At 38.3% G+C, this 27,912-nt stretch overlaps 3 protein-coding genes across 12 annotated transcripts in view; all 3 read right to left on the reverse strand.

Annotated features, from left to right (window-relative positions):
• eif2ak3 (eukaryotic translation initiation factor 2-alpha kinase 3) overlaps nt 1-16,005 on the reverse strand; it is a 31,774-nt gene extending 15,769 nt beyond the window's left edge. The window contains exons 1-2 of the mRNA XM_084391189.1: nt 15,505-16,005; nt 3,166-3,295 (exon numbers count right to left, since the gene is read on the reverse strand). Of these exons, the coding sequence (XP_084247315.1) occupies nt 3,166-3,295; nt 15,505-15,800 (426 nt within the window). The 5' untranslated portion in view covers nt 15,801-16,005. The remainder of the gene's footprint in view (nt 1-3,165; nt 3,296-15,504) is intronic.
• A 679-nt stretch (nt 16,006-16,684) lies between these two features.
• rpia (ribose 5-phosphate isomerase A (ribose 5-phosphate epimerase)) lies at nt 16,685-23,951 on the reverse strand. The gene is made up of 9 exons (XM_084391204.1): nt 23,523-23,951; nt 22,431-22,491; nt 22,307-22,362; nt 22,158-22,217; nt 20,842-20,906; nt 20,650-20,718; nt 20,195-20,336; nt 18,220-18,319; nt 16,685-17,978 (listed from the first exon to the last, which is right to left on the reverse strand). The coding sequence occupies exons 1-9, from the start codon at nt 23,703-23,705 to the stop codon at nt 17,881-17,883; spliced, it is 834 nt and encodes a 277-aa protein (XP_084247330.1). The 5' UTR covers nt 23,706-23,951; the 3' UTR covers nt 16,685-17,880.
• A 1,052-nt stretch (nt 23,952-25,003) lies between these two features.
• slc4a11 (solute carrier family 4 member 11) overlaps nt 25,004-27,912 on the reverse strand; it is a 56,521-nt gene continuing 53,612 nt past the window's right edge. For all 10 annotated transcript variants that reach the window (XM_084391194.1, XM_084391198.1, XM_084391192.1 and 7 more), the window contains one exon: nt 25,004-27,083. In XM_084391194.1, coding sequence (XP_084247320.1) covers nt 27,017-27,083 — 67 coding nt within the window. In that variant the 3' untranslated portion in view covers nt 25,004-27,016. The remainder of the gene's footprint in view (nt 27,084-27,912) is intronic.

Raw genomic sequence — 27,912 nt, forward strand, 5'->3', positions numbered from 1 at the left:
TCTCTTTCTTACTCTCTATCACACCTCCCCCTTGTGTTGTGACAGCGTGTTTCTGCAGACAATGCTGTTTACTTCTGGCCTCTCTCCTACTGTTGAGGCATGCTATAGGTGACTGCTTTCTACTGGCGCCATGGCGAGGGCCAATCAAAAAGGGGCAGACTGCTCTAATCACTGAGCAGAGTGCCTTGCAAGGCACCGCTTCAGCCAATCAGAATGGCTGGTTGCTAGGCACCCAGAGGTAAAAGGGGAGGGGAGAGGAAGATTCTAGCCAATGGAGAGGCTGCTCCCACAGCAGCCAGGCATTTCAGGTTACCACCAAACCAGACAGGGGGTCAACACAATCTCTCACACACACACACACACACACACACACACACAGTAAAGAGAGAGGAGAAAAAAAAAAAAAACATGACATCCTTAGACACTGCAAATTTTTAGCATGGCTCAAACTAATATGTAATAATGTGCAAACATCAAATTAGAAGATGCCCAATGAAGCCTGTAAGTGCAGCGCTAATGTTTTCTCAGTGTGTTTGTATAAATGTGTGCATGCGCACAGGCGCTTAAGTGCATCGCTGCCAAACGCTCTTCCTCCAGGCAAGTTTTCAGTCTCTAGTGAGTACGAGTCTGTGATCTATGTGTATGTAATGTGTGTGTGCGCGTGAGTGTGTATGTAACTTGTTTCAGGTCCAATTTCCTTTGGGCCATGTCTCATTCTCTTCTGGGGTAAAGAGGTTCAAACAAACATCGCCATTTCCCACACACACACACACACTCTTAGGAACAACAGAATAATATGTGCCGTTTGCATGTTTGGGCAGAAAACCTTCATGTTGCATCACTATGCGAAATACTACAAGAAAGTGTTTAACACTTCTAACCAAAAGGGTTTCTGCAGGTTTTATGAAGGTAAATTTAAGACTTCAAGACATTGAATTTGAAATTGAAGGAAACACAATATGTCAGTATGTTCTCTGAATTAAATGTCTAGTTGTATTAGCAATGTTATAAGAATAATATTTTGTGTGAATCGTAGACACCCCTCCCAATCACTGTTTGCTCAGGCAAGTATTCTTAGTGTTTACCAAGTGAATCAACTTCAAATTGCTTTATTCGTTTATAGCTCTATAAAAAAGTTTTTCCCCAGCACTTTTGTAATATTTGTATTTTTAATAATGAATTTCACCAGTATCCGACTCGTAGTAGTTGTCTTATTAGGCCTCTCTACTCTCGTACGTGTATTATATAGAGGGTCAAAGGTATGGAACAGTCTTCCCACATCCCTTATTGAGGTTTCTAAAGAACAGTTTAAACAGAGTAAAATTGTTGCTACTAAGTTGTCTGAATTTTCCATATGGGTTTGTGCTCTAAATCCAATTTAAATGTTTTATAATATGTTTTTAATTTGTTAAATATAATTGTTTCTATGGAGATTGCCACTAATTAAGCCCCTTGAGGGTTTTTCGGCAATTGTCCATCACATTTTTTTTTGTGAAACGTATAACACTGTTTTTTATGCTTTTGTTGTGAAAATAAAATAAATCAAAAATCAAATCAAATCAAATGTTTCAGAGTTTGAAAATACAACTTCCAACAGATATCCATTAGTTGAATTAAATACAAACATTTTGAAAACATTTGCTCCCAACCACTAGAATATGAAAAAAACTTCTGATCACACTGCACAAAAGTGATCTTCTTCCTCTGTATTATTGTCTTGTTTTCCAGCGCATCTGTCTAAAGATTCTTAAATCAAGATACAAGTGCAAGATGCAAAATAACATCAAATATGAAGTCTTCTTGTTTGTAAAATGTATCAAAACTAAGAGAGTTTATGCCTAAAACATGAACAAATATACTGTAGCTGCAAGCGGCAATCATCAGTGTCCAAGCACTAATGGCCCATGTGGATGATTAGCGATCCAATTGAAATCTATCTTATGTGCGTTTTAGAGAAAAGCCCATGAATCTTCACTGAACGTTAGGGTTTAATGGAAGAGGTAAAAGCAACACACACATACACAAGTGTCAAAATGGACAACTGACTTTCAAAAACAAATTACTCCCTATTACTGTTAGATTAAAAGAGAAGTAGAAAACCTGCATAAAAATGTTTACTGTCTGTCATAAAGCATGTGATGTATGTGTGGACTCGTATTTAACATTTAAATTGAGATGGATCGCTTGTCATAGGATGATACAGGACAATTTCAATTAAATGTGAAGGTATCTTTTGCAGCTCAAAACCTCATTTATCTGAAGCATTTATCTTAAGGCCCTTTTCATTATTTATCATTTATTTCTATAATATGTGTTGCCTTCCATGTACACTAACTATATAAAACGATACTGTCAGTGTAGTTATTCAAGTGAACTAGATCAATGCATCCATTTCCATTCAAAGGGATTGAAACTGATAGAAAAAAAGTGACTTAAGAGATTCCTTATCCTGTGGCCTATAATGGACAGCATTAATATCACAGCCTCCATCTTTCAGGGTTAATAGTTTAGAATTTACTGTTAGCCTACCAAGCATCAGAAATTCATGAAACTAAGCATGTTTGCTCAGAATAACTTGTTCTCTGTGTGTACAGGGGGACTGTAATGCCCCGTGGGAACCCTGCAGTTTTCAACTTCAAGCCATGGATCACACGGTTGCAGAGTTAAAATGTTTTAGTTGTAGCACCCTATATTGGTGGAAAATCACAATATGGAAATTTCCATATTGGTGGAAATTTCCATATTGGTGGAAATTTCCATATTGGTGGAAATTCAACCCTATTTTTTGGATAGTTTTGTTAAGTTTGGACATTGTGTGCCGCAGATGAACAATTAAAAAAAATCTTTGCGTATCTTTGCAATGCTTCGATGAATCAAAATTATTTTGATAACTTTTTGCCAGCACCGTTCCAAAGCTGCTGTGTGCCAATTAAATTTTATTTTATTTATTTTTCATAAAAAAAAGCAACATTTTGAACAAAAAGTTAAGAAAACCTTTTTTTTAAAGACTACAAAGCCGGAAAATTCCGTCAATGGTGGGGAAGCGTTGTGTCATAAATTATGGAAAATTCCATCAATGGAGGGGCAGTGTTGTGACATAAATTATGGAAATTTCCATCAATGGTGGGGAAAGAGTTAAAGGCTGTGAGAAATTGTGTGCAATACCTCTGGTTTGCTGAGGCTAGAGGACACTAGACAGCCTGAGCCCACATCCAGGTCCCACTGCTTGCGTCCCTGGTTCAAAGGATCCAGAGCTGCGATTCTTCCATCCAGTGTGCTAATGATCACCAGAACCCTGTCAAGCACATAATACACAGGTTCACATACTGTACAGTGAAGAGGCTTTCCATCACTCTATATGGTTCACAAGACCTTTCCCTACTGCCTTCATATTCAAGCTTGCACTTAAAGGAGTCATAACCTGCAATTTTCACTTTTCCACGAGAATCAATGTATGTTATGATCGACTAACGATTATACACTGGCCGGGAAGCCGATATTTAAAAGTGAAGCGTTTGTTTACCTCAGGGTAAATAAACCAGCGCGCGTGCACGCGCACTCAAATACGAGATTTTGATTTCAGCTCCCTCTTGACGTCATGAGGTAGTAGGATATACCATATATGGACACCGCAGCAGGAAGCCCCCCTTCCCCTCTCCCCCTCATATTCAGTTCAGTCGAGAAAGATGGAGAAACCGAGTGCACACCGGACTTGCTCTGTGGTTGATTGCCATAAAAAACATGTAAATGTGTTTTATCTCCCAAAATCGGACGAAACTATCAGGGACCAGTGGATGAAATTCATTTTTAATGACGCTGTCCCAACAACACTTTCAAATGGCGTGCAGAGCCATATAGAGCGTCCACGACAGCCAAAACATCGCATTGATCTCGCGAGACAATAATGCCTTCAGAAATAAGGGTAAAAGTAGGTCTGTGTTTATTTTTTTTCCACTTTTCTTTTTTAGAAGGGCCTGAAAGACTATAATACAGCAGTAGGTATCCAATGTAATACTAGGTTATGACTCCTTTAAGGTAGAGATTATAAGAGGTATAGGAAGTTGTAAGTGTGCCGCTTTTAAATTATGACTAATGCAATGTTATGTTCAATAGCCGATCAATTATAAATAAAACACAAAAAAATAAAATCAATTTAAATCCTTCAAGTAATCCTACAAGTGTAAAGTATGAAAAATGAATATTCACTCTGAAATTGGCTAAAAATTACATGTAACAGTGTAATTAAATTATTAGTGTTTACTTTTTAGGCCTGGTTTTAGAGACAGGGCTTAGACTAAGCCAGGAGTAGGCCTTAGTTAAATTAGGACATTTATAGCATTTATTAATGTGCACATTAATAAAAGTTATAAATGTCCTAATTTAACTAAAGCTGATTAAACTGCCAGCATGTCAAACTATCACTAACTTTTTTTGTTGTACTATGTGATAAAAGCTAACAAGAACTGATGCCAACACAGGACACTTCATGGCTAAAGTGCCAGGGAACTTTTTAATGGACAGGAGCAAGGGTAGAGAGCAAGACTAAGAGTGACGGAGTCGCTTTGATCAAGTCTAAGAGAGTTAACACATCCCTCCAGACATCAACACTGATGAGGTCAGAATTTAAGGGCACTTCAGTTCTGCTCATCCCAGTGCTCTGGGCCAACACCGTTTGTTCTCATTCTCCAATAGGATTGAAGAGCAGAAAATGCTATAGCACAGCACTCCTGATTGGCTGGAGGGCCCCTCCAAAAATATGAGGGCTGATTGGTTGTTGCTAAGCAGTGGGCATTGTGAGAATGAATGAGGACACTACACTGGTCCCACCCAGCCAAAAGAGTGATTGAGGGAAAGAAAAGAGAGAGAGAGAGAGAGAGAGAGAGAGAGAGAGAGAGAGAGAGAGAGAGAGAGAGAGAGAGAGAGAGAGAGAGAGAGAGAGAGAGAGAGAGAGAGAGAGAGAGAGACTCTGACACTGTGGTAAAGGAAAAAGAACAAATCCCATTTTCTGGATGAGATCAAAGAGTAAGTGTATTCCACAGGCTGTTTAACCGTAGGAAAAATAAAAAGGAGAACAAGGGACTAAAGCAGAGTGGAAAACAAAAAATTTGAGAAAAATTGTAAAACAATTGACAATTCAACAGTTTGCCTGACACCAATTCAGTTTTGTAGACTATATTGTAACATGAACTGCATAAAAAGTGCCATGAGATGTAATTAAAGTTAATGCACACAAAACAAAATTATAATAGAGACTAATAACTAAACTTATGCTCTCCAGCTAACAGTGAGAACTTCTCATCATTTTCTGTTTTTGCCACCTTTGTATTTCTTATACTTTCCTCTTCATTTTAATGTATGTTCACTTTTACTTTCTATTTATGTCTTATTTTATTGTACTGCACTCGCACATCTTCATTTTATATATTAAGCCTACCTGTTTCTGTACTATTTATCTGTTTCAGTCACAGGACTTTCCACTCAGCCGGCATATTTATGACAGTCAGCAGGGAAAGGCATGGTGTTAAATGCAAAAACACTTACATAATGTAAATCTCATATTGAACGTCAATATATAAACACTACAATTTTCAAGGAAATAAAAAAATAAAATAAGGGAAAGTATCATACTGGTAAATGCTTGCATTACTACAGTATGCATACTGGCATTTGTAATGCTCACAAATGACACTCACCCTTTTAACTCTCGCAACATTATTCCTGTCATGCTGTTTAACACTTTGCACTTACACAAACAGATACTTAAGTGTGCTTCCACACACACCTGTGATCCCTCCCTCTCACTCTCACTTACTCTCGTCTCTCTCTCTCTCTCAGAGGAAGTCAAGAGAATCTCAATGCAGACCTGATGTAAACAGACTGCATGGAAGAAGAAAAAAAAAAGAAACAACTAGGGTATCTGAGGGGTTTGGTCCAATCATAGGAGGCTTTCCTCCTCCCTCAGCCAATCAGGGATTAGATGTGTTGCTGCACTTTCAATCAGAAACCACTCCTTTAAAAAACACCAGCCAATGGACATAAAAAACCCACTGTAACCATGCCACACCAAGCAGCTCTTATCAGCTAAGTGTGAGTTAGCAAGTACCACTGCAAAAACACACACATGCACAATGGGAGCATGGGGAGCACGTGGTCAAGTTGTGAAAACAGAGGCGCACCCCTGCGGAGAAGCCGCAGAATTCATGACAGGCTAACAGAGTAAAGGACTTTCTGCAGACAATTGTTTGACAAGGCAAAATGCAGAAACCTGATACAGCAATGAATCATACAACAATGTGATTCAAGCAACAGTTTACTCACAAATGTAAAATCTTTGTGCCATTCAAACCCCTATGACTTTCTGTCTTCTGTGGAACACAAAAGAAGATATTTAAAAATATGTCCCCAGGCTGCTATTTTTCATACAAAAAGAGTGAATGGGGACTGATGCTTGTCAAGCTCCAAAAAGAAACAAAAAAAAATTCACGACTTGTGCAGTTTTTTAAGGTCGCGGTGACATATTCCTTTGCGAAATTCAGCAGGCACAATGCAGTCATTTCAATAGGAATTCATCCGACCGGCAACAGACCTCACATGAATTTCGCGTTGGATTTAAGTTTTTTGTTCAACTTTTAAGTTTTTGACGTTGAATAATAAAAATAAAAATCTGCTTTGTTTGGAAGTGACTTCTCGGTCAGCGGTGCTTCGTGCATTCCTACACTATTGACGATTCACAAAGTTTGCTAATGTGACCGCATCTTTGATCTCCCAAACCCACACGATAGCTTTATGAAAAGAACAGACTGAAAAAAAGTGCCCCCATCCCCCTCTTTCATTTAAGCTCTTGAAAATCCAGTTGACACTCTGCCCAAAATCTCCTTTTGTGTGCCACAGAAGGAAGAAAATCACACAGGTTTGCATAACATGAGGGTGAGTACATTTTAGATGGCCTTTTCCTGTAACGTGAAGACAACCAGCTGATATTGTTCGTTTATAATTTATCACTGTATTCATGGACGGACAGGTGAAAAATGGAAAAGTAAATAAATAAATAATCAAATTTTTTAAAGTTTATCTTCCATTAAAAGCCATTTCATAAAAAATAAGAGAAGTAAAGGAATCTAGAGGAGTTAAAACCATCACAATCCAGCTTATATTGCATTTTGCACATGCATCTGATCCGTAGAAGTGTACGTACTGTTGAATAGAAGTCTCTGAAGGGGCAAAGACTACAGTTTCTACAGAGTTTCCCAAGTGAAAGTGATTTTCTGCTTGAGATAGCACACAATAAAATATAGCACTGCAGTAGCATGCAGAGCTCGGTATGGAGCGTTACACAAAGCGTTCGGCAATGCATTTCAAGGTACCATCTTCCCCAGGCAACATCCGCAGTACACAAACATGATGTCCATATCCGTATATCTCAAAAGCGAGAAACAGACTCACTACAACATTCAGCCCTTCATATGCATTGCACACCACAAGAAAAAAAAGTGCAGTGTGTGAATAACTTGTTGGATATGTGGTATAATGCCTGCTTCACCGTATTTTTTTAAGAATCTGGAGGTTTTTGGGTATAATCACAGTATTTTTTTTATCTTTATGACTGGACCTTTATATAGGTTTATGGGATAGTGCCTTATTTTACTGTCAGGAGGACATACAGAATAATAAATAAATAAAAACATTGTAATGTTAAAATACATATTTACTTCAAAACAATGGTGGTAATCAAATTAATTTATAAAACTAACCTTAGTTAATATTATAAAATGTAACCAAATTAAAATGTAATAATTCCTGGCAAGTTTACCATTTAAAACATGAAAACTTGATATCCTTTAAAAATTATTTATTAAATGCTATTCTTATTACTACTACTACTACTACAAGAATACATTCTACTGTGCAATAGTAATATTTATTTCATAATTTCTTCAAATTAGACCAAACTTTTAATTTAGGCGGGTTGTAATAAAGACCTTTGAGTTTCTGTGTGTTTTAATGAACTGCATTATTGTTATTATTACTTGAAGTACACTCTACTGTGCAATAGGATTGAACAGGATTCTGTAGTCATTTCTTCAAGTTAAACCAAACTTTTATTTTGACAGGTTGTTGTGAAGACCTCCGAGTTTATATGACATGATATCAAATAATTTAATCAAATGAAATGGCGAAATGCAGGTGAAGTGACTAAGAGCAGCTCGGCAGATGAAGTTCGTGTCCTCATATAGTGAGACGGCAGACGCTGGAAACTCCTTGAACATCACGCGAGCTTCAGTATGTGTGTAGTAAACAAAACTGCGGCGCTCATTCAGGAAGAACAAGCAGACTTCAGATTCATTCAATAGCAGTTTTTTTTTAGCTTTAATATTCAGACACTAGTCCATATAGTATTTGTTTTTGATTTGATTTGATTTATTGTACAGCACTACTTTTGATTTATTCATCCAAAAATGTACAAATTTGTTGTCTGGATTCGGTCCGAGTTTTCTGCATCGCAGAAATCATAGGGCTTTACATGGTAATTTGTCATGTTAAAGCGAGTTAGTTGTGTGAGTTATTTATGGTTGTGTTATAAATTTAGAACCATTAGTAAGATAAGGGTATGCAGTAAATAGAGGTCCCCCTCTATCTGCAGCAATTGTTTTAGCTACACACCAATAAAGCAGTTATTGAAAAATACACAGCGCCCAGCACTAATGTGGTGCATGACAATAAGAGTGCTTATGTAGAAGAGAGAGATGACAGAAAGACTAATAAAGAAAAAAAAGGTATAGTTCACCCAATAGATATACTCAACGTCGGTCTTTCCAAACAAGCATTGATTTCTTTCTTCTGCAGTAACACAGGATATTCGAAAATATTGGGAACCAAACCATTTTAGTTAACTTGTATTGTATGTGAGATATTACTCAAAACATCTTTTATGTTTCAAAGAAAAAAAAGATTTGGAATGACTTGAGGGCGAGTAAACTGACAGAATTTTCATTTTAGGGTGAACCGTCCCTTTAAGGGTAATTCAACCCATTAAAGAAAGTTGCATTCATTCTAACACTGTGTTGATGCCAGTCTTTATCATGCAGAGTTTTTCTCCATGTATTGATTAAAGCATTTACTCAGAGTGTGTGTGTGTGTGTTTGTGAATGTTTAATCTGTCTTCTCACTCCATGTCACGTTCTGACACGCCCAAGCTGCTATCACCATGCAGAACTATAAGCGCTTCTGCCATCTAAATTGACCTTGCTAAATTTAGTCCATCTTGAACTGCAATTTCAGCATGCCTCACTTCAGTCAAATGTTTAAGCGATAGAATTAAACTAAAACACAGTGAGGCACACCTGTACAATTTTCAAAGCTCTCCAACACTCACGTGCCAAACACACCACCACAAGCTTGCACAAATCTCAAGAAAATGAAAATTACATACTAATTCCACACAAACTAATTCCAAATGTCATCATGCACAGGTCACTGTCATTTCACTCCTCTTTAACTCTCATCATCTTCCTCCTGTTTCTATCTCTCCAACATAGCGCGGTGCAGAGAAATCAAAACTCTGTCACATGGTGCTGCTCTCTTCCTATTGGACGAGTCCAGGCCTTGATCTAGGTGGCTGATTTGTTGTTGCTAAGCAGTGAGGAACCAAACTACAGGAAAGCCTGGGTCCTGTCTACTGGGTCCTAGCGCCTTTGGTTTTCTGTCTCGATGTCCCCCCTTTACTTTCTCCCTCCTCGTCTCCCCAATCTCTCCCTCTGCCACACCTCTCCCATCTTCCCACCCATTGCTGCAGTGCAGTAAGGTGTGTCCTCTGCAATGAATGAAAAAACAGCTTTAAAGAATCAAACCATAAACAGAGCAAAAAAATCAATCAAGTCCAGAGTGACCGTCGCCACATGGTTAAGAGTAACAACACCAATTCAACATCCGTGCATAAAATCAGCCGTATTTTTATAGTCTGACCGGCTTGTACGATATATCAAAAGTGCTTATCCATGTCAGCTGAAGTAGAAAAGTTTGCATTAAACATGCCAAGTTTGTTCCTGATTGCAAGACGACTAAGTCTTATCTCAGAGTGATGAACTTCATTTGCAAACATGAGATCATATAAAACAAATCTGACAGCTTCTCCATAGTTATCTAACCATCAAGTCAGACAAAAAAAGCCCATAACAACAAGCACACGAACTCTACCCTTTCCTTCCCTCCTGCTCTCTCTCTCTCTCCCAACTCAAATTCTGAGCACTTTTTCCTTCCACTCGTCTAATTGGCCAACAAGTTTGCCAGCTCAGCTCTTCTGATTGGCTGTTGCTAAGCAGTAGGCAGTTGGAGCTAGACGTCTGGCAGAGTTTGCACCAGGCAGCGGAGAAGCAGCTTCACCGTGAGTGTGTGTTGGTGTGTGTGTGTGTGTATCAGTGAGGGCACCTCGAGCGAAGTGTTCCTTCCAAAAGGTCCCTCAGGAATCACCAGCAGTCCAAAAATACACACACTGAGGCAAAGCTGATCTACATTAGTCTATAGGCCATACCTGGATCATGTTCGCCAATGGAACTACCAAAACCCCACAAGGAGAACTAACAAGTACCACAAACTAATTCAGTATTATATACATTTAAACAGCAATTGTGGTGCCTAGTCTGGGAACTGAGCCCAGTTGGTTGGTTTGGAAGATCTTCACAACATGTATTTTATTTATTTATTTTTTCCTGCCATCAATGGACTTTTATGAACTGAACAACAGAACAAGCTGTTAAGAGCGTCTTTATCACAAGTGATCCCCACAATCTTTTCTTTTGTTGTGAGAAGATCTCTCCAGGGTTAGACTCCCATTTGCCAGTCGACCATGCTGTGTAACACGCAAAACTGTCCCAGGAGAACACCATCCCCCAGTAAAGCTGTTCCATGTCGTGGGGAAGGCCTGAGGGTGTTGATTATCATCGCTGTGTTATGGTGAAAGTGAGCACAAAGGTTTTATTCTTGCGTTCATGCATTATCAATAAAAGCCAGACATTTGCTTGTTTATTTATAAGTGATTGACGGATTCTTGAACACTGCACATAAATGCATGAGATTGTTTGATATTGAGGATCATGGGGGAAACACACAGAGGTGTGAGCAAGTGCTTTATCTTGGCAGCAGGTGTGAAGGCAGCTGCTACTCTCACCCCTGTAGAGATACCCAACCAATGCAGTGTTAAACACACTACACACAATTCCCTCGAGTGTGCATGACACATATAACTATGCCACCAGAAACAAAGACCAGCCTCTCCTTCCAGTGATGTATGACTACTGTCAAGACAAAGTCCCGGCAACTTCACATTAAAACACCAGCACTGAAGTGGTGTTTAGAGCAGGATTTCCAGCAGGCTATTCAGACAGATAAAGCATTGTTGCACTGATCATTTGCAACACATGTAGTGCATGGAAAGTTGACTTTTTTTTTTTCCACTGTTACTTGGGTAAATGTATTTGTGTTTGATATAGAGGTTGCAAAATGCATGCATATTACCTTTAGTTATTTCTTCCATAAACTGCAAATGATATGGAACTTAATATGCTGTAAATATGTAATGAGGTGACTGTACTTCAAGCAACCCATTTAATATACCAAAAGTAGAAGTGAAGTGGTCGGTCAGGTTAGCAATTAAGCTGTGGTAGTTATGTTGCTATCAGCAGTGCCAGAGCAAGAGCATATCTCATTCATTCATAATGTTGCACAACATTGTTTTTTTTGGCTTTTAGTATGAGTTCCTTAAGGTTATTTATAAGTTACTGTGCTCCAAAATAATGACAAAATTCACATTTAGAAGATAGAAGCAGTCAAAACTTAGTCTCTCACTTCGCCAATATGGGTCAACGATTTTGATGACTTCACTCTGCACTTCAGCTTCTCATCAGATTTTCTGTCCAATCAAATGCTCTCTAGATCTGAAGTGCCCCCCCCCTACACTATAAATAGACTCTGAAGCTGCAGCTGAAATCAATTACTATGTTTTATATGGTGAATGGCACATAATGCACTATATAGGGGATAGGGAATGATTCAGACAGTGTAAATATGCTTTCCAATGGGGTGAATGAAGACTGGTTTCGCGACTTCATGAATGAACCGTCGGCAGCGCGCACAGTCTGCTCCGGTCCAGAGACACGACAGCACAGAGCAAATCACATGTGCGAGTCGGCACAGACCACAAAACGTATCGGACCCTGACCCATTTGAATTCTACACAGAATTCTATATTTTAAAGCGATATGGAGGAGATTAGGAGGAGAAACGGTTGGACAGACTCGGCATTAGAAACAGCACTGATGAGTAGAAGAGATAACAACGGTGTCATGCACCAACATAAATTACACACTTTTCAAACTACACATCCTCAGCAGGATTATGTTCACTGTTCGTAACTGCTTTAGTAACAGTTTCATATTCAATCTATTAAACTGTGGCTGTCAATTGCGGCTTTGCCGAGCTCAACGGCTCTGGCCGAACTGTGATATGGCTATTGGCTATTTTTAAAAAGGGGAGGAGCTGTACAACATGTCCCGTGCTGTCTTCATGTTTCAGTGGAAATTACGTCAACACATTGGAAAGGATAGTTCTGATGAAAAATCTGTCATCATTTACTCACCCTCATACGGTTCCAAACCTGAATGACTTTCTTCTGTGAAACATAAAAGTATGTATAATTAATTAATATATATATATATATATATACACACAGTGCAATGCATAAGTGAATACACCCATGCTAAAGTTGACTAAAAAGAGGAATAAAAAATCATATTTTGGAAATTGAACTTAATGCCTTAATTAAAAAAATTAGGAAAAATCCAACCTTTAAGGACACCAATTTTCTTTGTGAATGAATAATGTATCGTAAATAAATAAATGTTCTTCCTTAAAATACATGGTGCATAAGTGTGTACACCCCTATGTTAAATTCCCATAGAGGCAGGCAGATTTTTATTTTTAAGTATTTAAAAAAAAAAAAATGTAGGATACTATGCATCCTGATAAAGTTTGGCCTTTGGAATTAAAATAGCCCCACATCATCACATAGCCTTCACCATACCTAGAGATTGGCATGGGGTACTTTCCATAAGATCATCTCTCAATGCAAATCAAACTAGCTTTTAGGCTAACTGAAATAAAATCATGCCAATCTCTAGGTATGGTGAAGGCTATGTGATGATGTGGGGCTATTTTAATTCCAAAGGCCAAGGGAACTTTATCAGGATGCATAGTATCCTAAAAAAAAATACTTAAAAATAAAAATCTGCCTGCCTCTATGGGAATTTAACATAGGGGTGTACACACTTATGCACCATGTATTTTAAGGAAGAACATTTATTTATTTACGATACATTATTCATTCACAAAGAAAATTGGTGTCCTTAAAGGTTGGATTTTTCCTAATTTTTTTAATTAAGGCATTAAGTTCAATTTCCAAAATATGATTTTTTATTCCTCTTTTTAGTCAACTTTAGCATGGGTGTATTCACTTATGCATAGCACTGTATATATATATATATATATATATATCAAAAACAATATTAGAAGTAAATGATGACAGAATTTTCCTTTTTGGGTGAACTAACCCTTTAAATAATATTTTTTTTAAAAACATTAAAATAAATGCAAAAAAACAACAGTATTTAAAAATGTAAAAAATAAATTATATATTTTTGCTGAATTTTTTTTTTTAATTAAACAATATAATAGAATATTAACAGAATATATGTAAAAGAAATCAATAAAATGTTATATTTGTTTAATTGATTAAGTGTCGAAGGTGTCTGCTTCACCTCCTGAACAGAACCATAAACCCAAGTCAAAACACAGAAAATACAGAAGTTTCAGATATAACAGAATGAGTCACCGTTTGCCTTCAGAGGTTTTAGAAGATTCTGAGAACTGGCAAACCATCTACACCCTGGAATTCCTCGCTGTAACTCAAATGAGGTTGTCTTTTTTTTTTGCTCCCTTTCATATTATTTGAATCTTCAGGTTGCAATCTGTTCTCTGTACTTCATTATTAATTCCTTATTTTAAATTAATTTTTTCTAAAGCCTGTAAATATCAGGAGCCGATACCAGCCATGCCAACTTGTGCTTGTTTAGAAAAATCCTCCATGAATGGGTGCGACACATCGATGTGACAGCATGCAGATGGTAAAGCAAGGTGTGACGGAATCTTTTTTACTGCAGTGGAGCAGATCATGTGTTCTCCAGGATATTATCAGGTCCTTGACATATTTGCAGAACAAACATTTCCACCCAAAACAAAATTGAGCTTCAGCTAAAGAAAAAAAGAAAAAAAAGAAGAAAAAAAAAGCTAGGAGGAAAAACAATCACTGCATTAAATGTGTTGGTCAGAATTTTGGGTTCAAAAAAAGTAACTAAGGCACCAAAACAAACAGTTCCTGAAACAATTAATCTTAAATTAGTTTTAATGCAATATCACATGACCTCTTCATCCTCCTAGTCGACATTGATTCTTTCTAAGGTGGGGCAGATGTCTCGGATGCGGTAACACACTGATATTTCAGTCGGCGGTATGATATTTAATTCCCGCCACAAACAAAAACAAAACATCCGGAAAGTTGGTGCGCGCGGTGGGCGCAGGAGACGCGTCTTTAGTCGCGCGCTGAGAAGCGGTTTTAAGTGCGTCAGCGCAGCGTTCACTGCCTCCATAGACCGCAGTTTGCCGATGGACACCGGCTTCCTCTGTAATAAGTGTAGTATAAATGGATAACTACTGAAGAAATATTTCCCATACAAACCTATAAAACGGCACTGTTAATGTGAAAAGCTCAAAAGACACGTCTCCATTAATGCAAACGTAAACTGAACATTCTGAACTTCTATAAGTGTGTTTACAAATAACACTGAAGTCAGTCTCCGTCAGGCTGACATGCATCGCACGCCCACAGTCAAAACACTGCAGCAGTTTCTCCTAGACAGAAAGTCCCCCTTAGGCTGTGAGTTATAGCAGTAAAACAAGTTTAGAACTCTAGAAAAACAGGTCTGTGCGTATAACATAAGGCAGTCCAACAAGTAAAAGAGATGCTCTTTTAAGTTCATAAACATACGCTCGATCCATTGAGTGCGATAGAGCTGTCAGTCAAGCGTTCTGTCAGTCATCTGTATCTCCATATCATGATAACTAACGTTAATTGGATTTTTTGCTAACTGCCCACAAGTGGCCAATGTTATAAATGACAGCGTCGATCAAATGACTAAATGAATGGAAGAAATGATGCAACTGTCACGCGGATTTAATTTGGTAGTGTAAATGTTTGCATATATGTATCCTCTATTTGTGGACCAGCAGGGAGAGGTCGACTGCTGCAAACATCCGCCCATCACGAACTCCAGCTCACAACTTTACTGAAGTTGAATAACACGTCAAGAACGCAACGTGACAACCTAAAGAACGTGTCTCACACCCGGACAAACGGGAAACTTCTGCTGGAACTCGGGGGTAACGTTAACTGCCTACCTCCGGTGTTGATGTAAGTTTGCGTCGCTGTCTCCAGTCGTCTCTTCGCTCTCTCCTGTCGAGCCGTAGTCATCGTCCTCTACGGTCACTTCTCCGAAACCCGGGGCTCCTCCGACGTTGTCATGTGGCCGCTCCATAACGGCAACATGTTCCGCCGCCTCGGTGTTTGGCGTCGGGGCCACTTCGAGTTTTCTCTCTGAGAGAGACTGACTTTGCAAAGTAACCGTTACCGTTCTCAGAACAAGCAGCAGCAGCAGAGATATGCACACATTTCCAAACTGAAACCCCCTTTCCATTGGGACAAGTGGCACATGAGTAGTTAGGCAATCACATACCAAAATACAAAGTGAATTTTAAAAACTAGACTATAAAACGCGTTATACAAGTAAATTCGTAAGGCTATTTGATCTCTTTCTGTTGTCCTCTCTTAACGTAAACATGCAATCAACGGCACCATGTTATTCCCTTTATACTTGACGTTGGCCGTGCCGTGGTAACGTCAAGCCCCGCCCCCTATCTAAACGACCATTGGCTGCGAAAGGAAGCAAATCCCTGCAGTGTGTGCTGATTGGTGTGAGCGTTTGTCAATCTTCACTGCTCGTCTACTAAGCAGATTTTGATTGCTTCCTACAACTGTCTTTTACAGTGCAGTCTGTTGACGTGTCGCCACTCTTATGCACTTCATTCCATTGGGCGCTTTCCTTGTCACTCAGAAATAGAGGCGGGAGGAAAGGCAGCCTTGAGCAAAAGCAATGCGAGTATGGCTGTCTTTTGAAGTATATTATTGGCTACATCGTAGAGTTTTAGCCAATAAAATAGTAGTGTTGACTCCAACTTGTTTCATTGGTATGTTTACGGAAGCCGCGAAAGAAATCTGGTTAATGCATTGGTCTGACACGCTGTCAATCAAAATCAGCGCTACTGCGATTTCTAACTGAGGGGCGTTGCTACTACTTTTTGAGTGATGCTGATTGGGTAAAAAGTATAAGGATGGAAATAACGACGTGGCCCTGTCTATGGTGTTTGCGGACAAAAAGTGAAGTCATGTTTGACAATTTCATTTCCGGGCTTTTTGATAGGAAAATAAACCTCTGCTTTTAGGTTTATTTTATTTATGCACTTACATTTATTAAGTGCATTTTCCTTTAATTATTTTAAAAATGAATGTACACAAATTACGTCTCGTTATCGGATTGTAATAAAAGACTTACAACCATGGCACTTTTAAAATAATACGTTTACAAATATATAGGCAACTTAAGCATTTCAGTTCACTTTTTGTAGTAATGAAGGTTGGCTACTGTGCTGTGCAATGTATATGGCGCTCTCTTGTGGCCTGATAAATAATCTGTTAACTTATCTTTGAGCCATACTGATTTAGTAAAACGTCAGATAAAAATGACAGTTCATAATTGATTGGTCCAGTTTTAATATTGATTTTCAGTCTGGAGCACAACATTTGAAAACTTCAGTATCATAGTAAAATTGGGAGAGTAAAACAAAGCTGGTATTTGAAGAAGTACAATACCCCAAAATCACAGTGACCTCTATGAGGTTTTCATTAACAGAACTGAGAGATCAATAAATGTACAGAAGATAAGGCCTTCAGCTGTGCCACCAACTCACTGCTGCTTTCATCCCTCAACAACACTGTGCTGATGGCCACAGGCACATCGAAAAAAATGATACAAAAACAAAATCAATATCAAAAGCTGAGTGGCATTTCACCCCTTCAAATAGTTATTTTGTCCAGGGGCAGAATGCTCTGAAATGATTGATCAATGAATTAAACTAACCACTGTGTGCAGGAAAAGGCCACAAGTTTCACTTGAGGTTTCACGTTGGAACATGAGCAAATCTACCAGAATCTCCAAAACAGTTTCAAAATGATCATACAAACCCACAGAAAATGTATTAACGATCATTTTAGATGAGATTGACAAAGGCTTGTAAGGCTAGCAACTATGCTTTGTAAAAAATATATATTTGAGTAGGCACAGACGCAGGCCACTATATTCATGCGTGTGTATAGACAGCCATGCAAGACAACATTCACGGTAGAGCATGGAAAGAAGTAAAGAAGCACAGAAGGTAAAATGACATTGTAGACATAAGGACCATCACTGCAGGTTACATTAGCAGAATTTTTCAGACAGAGGATATGTGAGAGGAAACAGGAAAGGCCCGGAGACCTAATTTTGCATTGATGTGTAAAATGCCCCATTTCGTCTGCACACCAGTCCTGACCAGACATCTGATGGTTTCTGTACCAGAAAATAAAAGAACCTGTAGGGAAAGAGCTGCCAGAGTCTGTGTATGTGAATGGCACTTGAGGTGTGCAGGCTGGTCTATCACAAGAGCAGAGGAAGGATCTTCTCAGTTGACAGGAGGGTCTCTAGTCTTGACACTTCCGTCCTCCATACCGAAGTACACCCGCTCAGCCATCCCCACAAACAAGCCCGTCTCAACCACACCTTCATAAAAGGAGACAACATTCATTGGTGGTATTTAGGAATATATACACTACCGTTTCAAAGGTTTGGGGCCGGCAAGATGGATATAAATACAGTCGTACAGTTGTTTTAAATTAATAATATTTCAAATAAATGCAGCCTTGGTGAGCAAGAGACCAAAAAAAAAAAAAATTGTACAGTTGGTATGTAGAGAAAAGAAAGGTGATGGAAGAACGGTGGTATTCTGTTCATCTGTACATACCTGGGATCATCTTAATGGCCGTGTTGACCTCTTTCCAGTTCTGAGCATGCTCAAACTTCCAATCCAGAATGAAGTTGCTGTTATCGGTAACCACTGGACCCTAAATTTAATAGAATCAAATCATAAGATGAATACACCACATATCCAAAAACGTTGAGATGGGGAGCATGACAAGAGGAGGAGGAGATTTGTGGGATGCACATCCAGGGCACGAAGCTCCCGTTCCACCACATCCCAAAGATGCTCTATTGGGTTGAGATCTGGTGACTGTGGAGGCCATTTTAGTACAGTGAACTCATTGTCATGTTCAAGAAACCAATTTGAAATGATTCGAGCTTTGTGACATGGTGCATTATCCTGCTGGAAGTAGCCATCAGAGGATGGGTACATGGTGGTCATAAAGGGATGGACATGGTCAGAAACAATGCTCAGGTAGGCCGTGGCATTTAAACGATGCCAAATTGGCACTAAGGGGCCTAAAGTGTGCCAAGAAAACATCCCCCACACCATTACACCACCACCACCAGCCTGCACAGTGGTAACAAGGCATGATGGATCCATGTTCTCATTCTGTTTACGCCAAATTCTGACTCTACCATCTGAATGTCTCAACAGAAATCGAGACTCATCAGACCAGGCAACATTTTTCCAGTCTTCAACTGTCCAATTTTGGTGAGCTCGTGCAAATTGTAGCCTCTTTTTCCTATTTGTAGTGGAGATGAGTGGTACCCGGTGGGGTCTTCTGCTGTTGTAGCCCATCCGCCTCAAGGTTGTGCATGTTGTGGCTTCACAAATGCTTTGCTCCATACCTCGGTTGTAATGAGTGGTTATTTCAGTCAAAGTTGCTCTTCTATCAGCTTGAATCAGTCGGCCCACTCTCCTCTGACCTCTAGCATCAACAAGGCATTTTCGCCCACAGGACTGCCGCATACTGGATGTTTTTCCCTTTTCACACCATTCTTTGTAAACCCTAGAAATGGTTGTGCGTGAAAATCCCAGTAACTGAGCAGATTGTGAAATACTCAGACCGGCCTGTCTGGCACCAACAACCATGCCACGCTCAAAATTGCTTAAATCACCTTTCTTTCCCATTCTGACATTCAGTTTGGAGTTCATGAGATTGTCTTGACCAGGACCACACCCCTAAATGCATTGAAGCAACTGCCATGTGATTGGTTGATTAGATAATTGCATTAATGAGAAATTGAACAGGTGTTCCTAATAATCCTTTAGGTGAGTATGTATATATATATATATATATATATATATATATATATATATATATATATATATATATATATATATATATATATACACAACAGAAGTGTTGACTAAGGTTGTATTCACACTTGTAGTTCGATTCTCTTGGTTCTTTTGGTCCTGACCAAAAAAGAAAGTATTATATTTAGTCCTGGTTTACTTAGCGTTCACACTGTCATTTTGAACTCTAGACCTAAAGGTTTCTGACTCCTGTACCGAACTGTAATGAGCAACATTGCTCTTATGATGAAAGGAACTGGGTATCTTTGAGCATTCTGTCCTCTTTAGGGTCACGTTATGACATCACATCCTGTTTTCGGGTGTCTTTGGTCTATGGTCTACTGGTGCACACCAGAGTTTGTTTGGAAGTGGATGAAAAAAAAAGTGGGTCTCAGTCCGCTTATATGGTGTGCAACAGTTCGGATGGCAGCGTTCACACTTATTCAAATGAACCGCACTAAGAGCAATCGCACCAGACTTCGTTTTAATCAAACCAAACCAGCCAAGTGTGAACACAACCTTAGTTCTTTTCTATGATAAATGAAGCTCTTTGGGTTGATACAGTTCAAATGAATTCAGATAAAGAGGAGTTCATATTTTAGGGCAGGACATTGTAATTTCTTAATGTAATGTTATAACAAATAAATAAAAAAGAACCCTCAATAGTGTACATAACACAATTGCAACTCAAGATTGATCAGTAAGACTTTCTTACAGCTTTACTGACTGCCATCCTCAGCACTGCCTCTCCTCCAAAGCGCCGGGCAATGGCTCTGGACACGGGCACATACGCCATGGGGATGACCTCCACCGGCACCCCTTTCTTCCACTGCTGCCCCAGAGCCTTTGAGTCCTTTCTACCCACACAAAAAACAAAATGACATCACATGAGCACATCTAAACTTCTAGTTTGTACATGTAGTAGAAGACTCTCTCACATAATTATAGCAACCACCCGCTGGGTTATAATGACACATGACTTCACTACATGCACCTCGTGATCAGTAGTAATTATGGGCTGTTAAATATATACTGAATTTGGTAGCTCAAACAGTAGAGCACGACGCTATGGGTGGATTCCCAGGAAATGCATGAACTGATGAAGTGTAAACCTTGACTGCAACGCAAGTCGCTTTGGATAAAAGCATCAGCCCGTCACTACATACATACCGAAAGTCTGCGATGACAATGAAGTGTTTGGCACAACCAGCCACAATCTTCTCCTGGGTTAAGCATCCTCTGTTTTGAAGGAGGAAAAGAAGGACATGACAAGACCCGATGACACCTTAGGGGTTTCACACCAAAGAACATGAAAGAGGAATTAGAAAGTATCCTTGAATTTAACAGGTTTTCCAAACTCACCCTCCTCCTTTAATCAGAGTCAAAGCAGCATCAACTTCATCAGCTCCGTCAATTGCTACATCCAGCTAGAAGTCACAAAAAAACACTCTTCAGGGCAAATAATTATCAAATAATTTGTCCGAAATAGCATTTATTTGAAATCATTAACATAACAGTAACATTTCAAAGTGAAAGTTTGAAAATGTATTTAGGATATGAAGATTTTGTTCTGTGTTCAGTTAATCTCAAATTACAGTATTTGTTAAATTTGTGAAAGCAAGCATAACATTTCTCCAAAATTTACATGACAACAGAATTGAAAGATTTTGACATATTTGTAATTATAATTTTTTCATATTTTTTTTTATGATTTTTCTGTTTTCTATCCCCTTGTATACACGATTCGTCTTCTTCTGCACTGTATTTAGGCACTCATGTTATTTGTAATGTCATCTGGCTTTTTTGTATTTATTTATTTTGATATATATATATATATATATATATATATATATATATATATATATATATATATATATATATGTTGTTTGGTCGCCATTGTTCTTACCAACAATATTGAGAGAAAATGTAATAGGTTTTCATTAAATTTAAACGCATACTTCACCGCTGGCAAAATGGCTTTCAATTAAACTTGGCTCCTTATCGAGTAGAAAGACAAAACATTTTTTGAAATCAGTGCTACCTGACTAGAGGAAACGGAGAAAAGGCTGTTATCTTCCCGTTTGCCAAATAGGTAGGAAAACTTAAATTTTCACCAGTCTGCTATGGATATGCTTACCAGAGTCAAATATCGCCTTGCTTTAGTAAGAATTAAGTCTTAGCGAACTTTGAGTCATAATGGTATAGAAAAGTAAACATTCAGTCAAAAAAAAAAAAAAAAAAAAAAACTAAATATGGAAAGAAAGCCATGCTGGAAAATCTGAAAAACCTCCATGTTTGTAGCCGCCATGCAGCACGAACACAGTGTTTTAGGCCAAACAACTAAAACACTGCTCTTTTCAATGGAGAGGAAAAAGTGAAAGAAACTGCAGTTCTGTCAGTTCCACCCAAACCTCTGAAGCAAAGCCTGACACTAGGTGGAATGATAATTTCTTAATCAGTCAAATGTGCATCAAGTCAAATTTCACCCAATTAATCAGCCTGCCCAATGTATAAGTCTATACTAAAGTCTTCTATTCTGAACAGGTGGTATTTGATCTGTTAAGTTTAAAAAAAGTCTTAAGTCTAAATCATCTTTCACCTGTTCTGCTGTCTTCCTGAACTTTCATATTGAGCAGTCATTTTTGTACAAAAGGTCCAGCTCCCCCACCCAAACTCACCTCAGGATGTCTGTCTAAATCAGAAAGAGTGAGACCATGCTGCAGAATCAGCTGACGGGCCTAGATCAACAATTCAAATGAGTTCATTATAACAAGTGTTTAATAGCGTTTAAAGAGTGTTATGTTAACAGATTAAGGTTTATACTGACCTGGAAGGACGTGGGAACACACACAATGTTCAGCTTCTCCTCTCTTACCCTCTCAGCTAGAAAGAAAATACCATCCTTTAGTAATTATCATATAAGCATAAGTGGATAATATTAAATGTCTTACCCAGCCTGTCCACAGCATAGACGATAGTCGAGCCACTGCCCACCCCAACTACCTGATTGTTCTGAAAGAAAAAATAATGTTATAACATAACCAAACAAAACGCAGTCCCACATTAAGGGAACACAAAACTGATAAGGCCTAAAAATCTTGAATTAATTATTTCTTTCAACAAAGAGTCAGTAAAGGAGATGCATTAAGTCGATAATAATCGATTTTCTCGATTAGTTGTCGCAGCCATATTTTTATGTTACGCAGCACGTTTGAGCTTCTGCAGAAAACAATCTTGCATGTCAGTCAGGTTTGGTTGAGCGGTTTATGTTCGCTGATCAATGTTTATATTTTAATAAAAGACTAATTTGAACCTGTCTATCATATAAAGTATATTGACAAACGTTAAACCGCTCAGATCATATGGATTAGTTTTACGATCTCTTTATGAACTTTTTGAAGGGTCAAAGAAGTTGTGTAGCTATCAATGGAGGGACAGAAAGCTTTTAGATTTCATTAAAATATTCATTAGAGTTACAAAGATGAACGATTTGGGACAACACGAGGGTGAGTAATTAATGACAGAATTTTCATTTAAGGGTGAACTAAACCTTTAATTACTCATCGGACCCTAATGTACTACAATTCATTATTTATAGTACACACAGTCAACACCCGTTACACCACGTAGCTATTTCCAAATATGCTAATCTCTAAAGGTTTAATTTGAGCTGCTTTAGCATCCTTATATATCACCTAGCTTACTTTACTGCTGCATTAATTACTAAACTGAAGCCACATGAGTTGCACTTGTACTCAACTTCTTGCTGAGTTAACTACAATTTAACATGCCAGCTAGCATGATTAAAGCTAAAGTGTCACAGCGAATACTCACTACAAATTGTGACTGTCAAAGCACATAGTCATAGTAAATGTAAAACAGCAATTCTGTTGATGCGAGAGTAACGTTAGCCTAACTGAATAACGCTAGATAAGTCGATATGCATCGTGTGTCTCGTAACGTGTTTAATGCGCCCATTCAGCCAGTTAAACTGAGGTAACTGATGGAAATGTATCACAACGAAGGTAAATACACAGTCTTACCTGTATGTGGTTGTTTACAGCAGCATAAGCTGCCAGTTTTTTGGCCTCTTCAGCCATGAGAGTGCCGTGGTACCGCCTGCTGCTGCTACTGCTGCTGCTACACACGTGTTTCTCCCTCGGTAGAAAGAGGAGGAGAGATCTGCTACTGATCACTGCAAACTCAACCCACCTCTGCGGTCTCATCACACAGCGCGTCCACGATCACAACAATAAAACACTTGCCACACTTGTATACATTACATGCACGCGCAGAACCGAAACAGAAAGGACAGTAAACAATATATTAAAGGACGCTCAAACATTTGAGTCAAAATAACACCTGTCAGATAAGTACGAGTTCAGGTGTTTTCATAACAGGCGTGTGTTCTTGGACCCAATAGCAGAGCAGAATACAGTGTCCAATTCTGGAACGAATCGTTCTTTTGAGTCGGATCTTTTAAACGAGTCGGTTGCGCAAACCCGTTCTTAAAGGGATAGTTCACCCAAAAATGAAAATTCTGTCACCATTTACTCAACCCTTGTCGTTCCAAATCAGTAAGACTTTTGTTTTTCAAGGTCTTCGGAACACAAATGAAGATCTTTTTGATGAAATCTGAGAGCTTTCTGTCTCTCAACTACAGCTATACATTTTGATGCTTCAAAAAGTTCCTAAAGAGATCATAAAACTAATCCATATCAATGGAATGGTTTAGACCAAATTTTCTGAAGAGACTTGATCGCTTTATATGATGAAGAGATTTAATTTAGGCTTTTATTCACATATAAACATTGATCAGCGAACATAAACAGAAGCTCAGCCGACCTGCTTGACACGCGAGAACAAACCTCTTGCGGAACCAAATGCCTCTAACACACGAGAATGAATTGGTTCTGGCATGTCAAGCGAACATGATTGAGCTTCTGTTTACCACAACTGATGTGTGAGTTGAGGAATGTTATATGTGAATTCATTTTTGGGTGAACTATCACTTTAACTATATTCAAGAAAAAAAATATTTATTTAAGAAAAAAACATTTAGAGTGAACTGAGGATATGACTGATGGGACGAGCAGTAGGCTACTTTAATAACTGAATAGCAGAAATATCACAAATTACATGTAGAAATGTTTACAACTATTGGTGGTCTATCTATCTTTTTAAACACATACAAAAAAATTGCATTTGATTTTAAAACATAAAACATCCAGCCGAGAGATAACATATTTTAAATATATTGTTCTCCTTATTATTATTATGAGTCAGGCTTCCCATCTATGATCTATATAATGTTAACAACACTTAACATGGCCATTAGAGGGCAGTTAATGCCTACATTACAAAATCTAAAATATTGTATTTTTTAGTAAGAACAAACTAGAGACTAGTGACATGATTAGATCAGTTTGACTATGTTTCTAAAAAATAAAAAAAACATTGTCATTTAGTAATGAAAATGAACTGTAGCCAACATAAATAGAAAACAGAGGAGCGCTGAAACAGATGGGTATCAATATATCTCTTTATTTGGCAATCAGCTTGAAATGATCTAGATTTCAGTGTATAGCATACCCCTATTAAACCCACACCATCCTTCCAATAAACATGTCTCTTATTTACCTTAGTTTTTACATATTGCAGTTTACAAATTTAGCTTATCTGTTTGACAAAATCGATTTGACAATGAATATTTTTTATGTGCTTTATAAAAATCTACACATTATACATTCATGATTAGAAAATAAAAAATCCAAAACAATATTTAAACAGCACAGAACAAAACTCGTCAACATATCCCACCCAGGTGTGAGCGACCACAAATTAAAGTTGAATACTTCAATATTACAGTAAATACTGAGGGATGTCCAATGACAAACAGGATTACTGAAGGGAGGTTGTTTTTACACCAGAGGTCTGGACTCAAGGAGAATAACTATGATACGGTTACAGGGAAGATAGAGAGCAAGAAATGGGAATGCTGATTACGCAAGTGCAGCGAGATCTTCAAGAGAAAACCATCTTCTTCAATAGTACGCCTAATCTCTCTCTGAAGCTTAAAGCTCTCTGTGTCTAGTCTGATTCTCAGCTTTCTCTAATCTCACATTGCCAATGATTAAGTGCACAGGTGCTAACTTTTTTGCCCACAGTTAATCAAACCATGTCTTTCTTTCTTTGTGCGCCTTCACTTACAGCGTCTATTTTGGGAATGTAATGTTGTTCGATGGGTCGAAATCATCAAAGATATCTGCATCTTCCAATTTCTTGGGATCTCTAAGAGGGTTTTATTCAGAAAGACCGCAAACAACTATAAACAACTATGAAGTAAGGATATAATGGAACTATACCTTCATTTGACCATTATTTCTAGTTGCTTTTAATAATAACACAAATTACGTAATAGTAATACAAATCAAAAGTTTCAATGTCTTATAAAAGGCATGCTTTCTCTGTTTTAAATATATTGTGAGATGGACGGACATTGATCAGTAAGCGCCTTTCTTTTGGGCATTGTTTATAATCATGCCTGTGTGTGTGTGTGTGTGTGTGTGTGTGTGTGTGTGTGACTGAGGAAGGTACACAGTCGTGGTGTCTTGTGATGTGCAAAGCTTAAATGTCAGAGTCCATTCAGCAGTGAGTAAGGTCCACAGATATGCTGCTTGTTTTTCTCCTTTTCCCTGAAACCCCAGCGCTTAGGATACATTCTCAACACATCAGTGGGTATCCAAACTAGAAGTCTATTACCTCGAAAGTAAACTCTCTTTAGAAAACTTTAAAATATTGATAGCCTCTAATAATCCGCTGTATTGCTATGAGACACAGTTTCCTAATAAGGTGAGTGTATAGTTTTGGTCCATGCTCATGACATTATTACTTATTTGCGCTGATATGTACCAAAATGCACTGGAAAATCTGCGATCGGCGGCTTTTTTTATTTGACGTATGAGAGTTTTTGCGCTGGGTGAGCGTGCGTGCGAGTCAGTGTTCAGCATTAAGAGGTATTGCTACAGATTCAGTTCAGTCTCTTGTTCAAAAACCAGCTGTGTTTGTGTCCAAAAACACTATGATCGGAGATGGAGAGAACACTCGTGTAAATTAGTCATGGCACAATTGTTGAGAATAAATGTGATGGTTTCCTACGTCTTCTAAAACAAGTGTTTGATCAGTACTGTGATGCATGGATACATCAGAATAGACTAGAGAGGGGGGAGGGGGCTTTGGTGTACTATTCAGATCATGAGAGAAGCAGTGACTGACCGAGGTCAATGGTCAAACAGTCAGACAGCGGTCTGTCTTTCTACTCTGTCTTGAACAGGCAGCTCATCTTCCCCCTCTCTTGTTCTGTCTTTAAATATCCTTCTTTTCTAATCTCTCGTTCTATTACTCTATTTCTCGTTCAGTGCTTCACCAGAATGCCTGCTGTTAAACACTAGAATCAGTTTGTTTTTCCTCCCAGAGTTTTGTATTTCAGAAACACAATTCCCAGAGTCCTTTGCTCAGAGGCTCAGTGTGCATGCGTTCACATGCGCTGTGCATCCATAATGTCCAGGTACTTAGCCTCAATGATCCTGGGCAGTAGACAGTTCCTGAGGCAGAGACACAATTCAAAGTTTGTTAATATCATATATTCAAAGTATGGTAATATCATATATATCCGAGCAGGATTCGAACCGGCGTGGGTGGTGGGCGTGCTAAGAAGGACGATAAAGACCGCAGCCTCTAGTGTCAGTCACTGTCCTGCACAGCTCTTACTAGCTTACTATCAAAAAGAGAATGAGACAGAGCTCGTAATAAAACAAGAATCAACATTGGCTTGGCTTTTCGAAGCTGACGAGAACTGAGGGATTTGAAATGTAAAAACGAAGCTGAGAGATTTTATTGAACAGATAAATTGCCATATGCAGCTCTCTAACAGAGTTCATTGTAAAGCATTATCTATTGCAAAGGATTATTTCATTATGGTTGTTGTAGCGCTGTGCTGGAATTTATTTTCAAAGATGTTCTTCTGCAAAATGCATACATGGTGTACCTTTAACAAAACTTCTTAAATCTTTGTGAATATTTGAAAAAAAAATCAAATATTAACAATATTTGTTGGTGCGATAAAGAAAATCATGTGGAGCAACCAACATGCAGACCCTTATGACTGTGTAGGTCAATAAGTGTCTATAAATATCAGACAATTTTACCTTATTATGACAAAACAATGCTTTAAAATGTTATTTTTGGACTTTGAAATTCATTTACTTGCTAAATATTTTGAAACTTATGAAATGAATGATCAAAATGTATGCACTCACATGTATTCAAAGAGTAAGGGAAATATGTTATTAGTTTTTACTTGAAAGTTGTACTACATGACATTAAAGTCATTAAATTAAAATTATTCTTGACAATGGTATTAAAGTTTTTCAA

Source organism: Rutilus rutilus, assembly GCF_951802725.1.
Source record: "Rutilus rutilus genome assembly, chromosome: 20".
Taxonomy (NCBI): Eukaryota; Metazoa; Chordata; class Actinopteri; order Cypriniformes; family Leuciscidae; genus Rutilus; species Rutilus rutilus.

Coding starts and splice junctions, on each gene's coding strand:
- rpia (XM_084391204.1), bottom strand. CDS start 23,705: ATGAGACCGCAGAGGTGGGTTGAGTTTGCAGTGATCAGTAGCAGATCT. Junction 22,218..22,306: donor GTGTTCCCACGTCCTTCCAG/GTCAGTATAAAC, acceptor TTGTTGATCTAG/GCCCGTCAGCTGATTCTGCA. Junction 20,337..20,649: donor ATTGTCATCGCAGACTTTCG/GTATGTATGTAG, acceptor TTGTGTGGGTAG/AAAGGACTCAAAGGCTCTGG.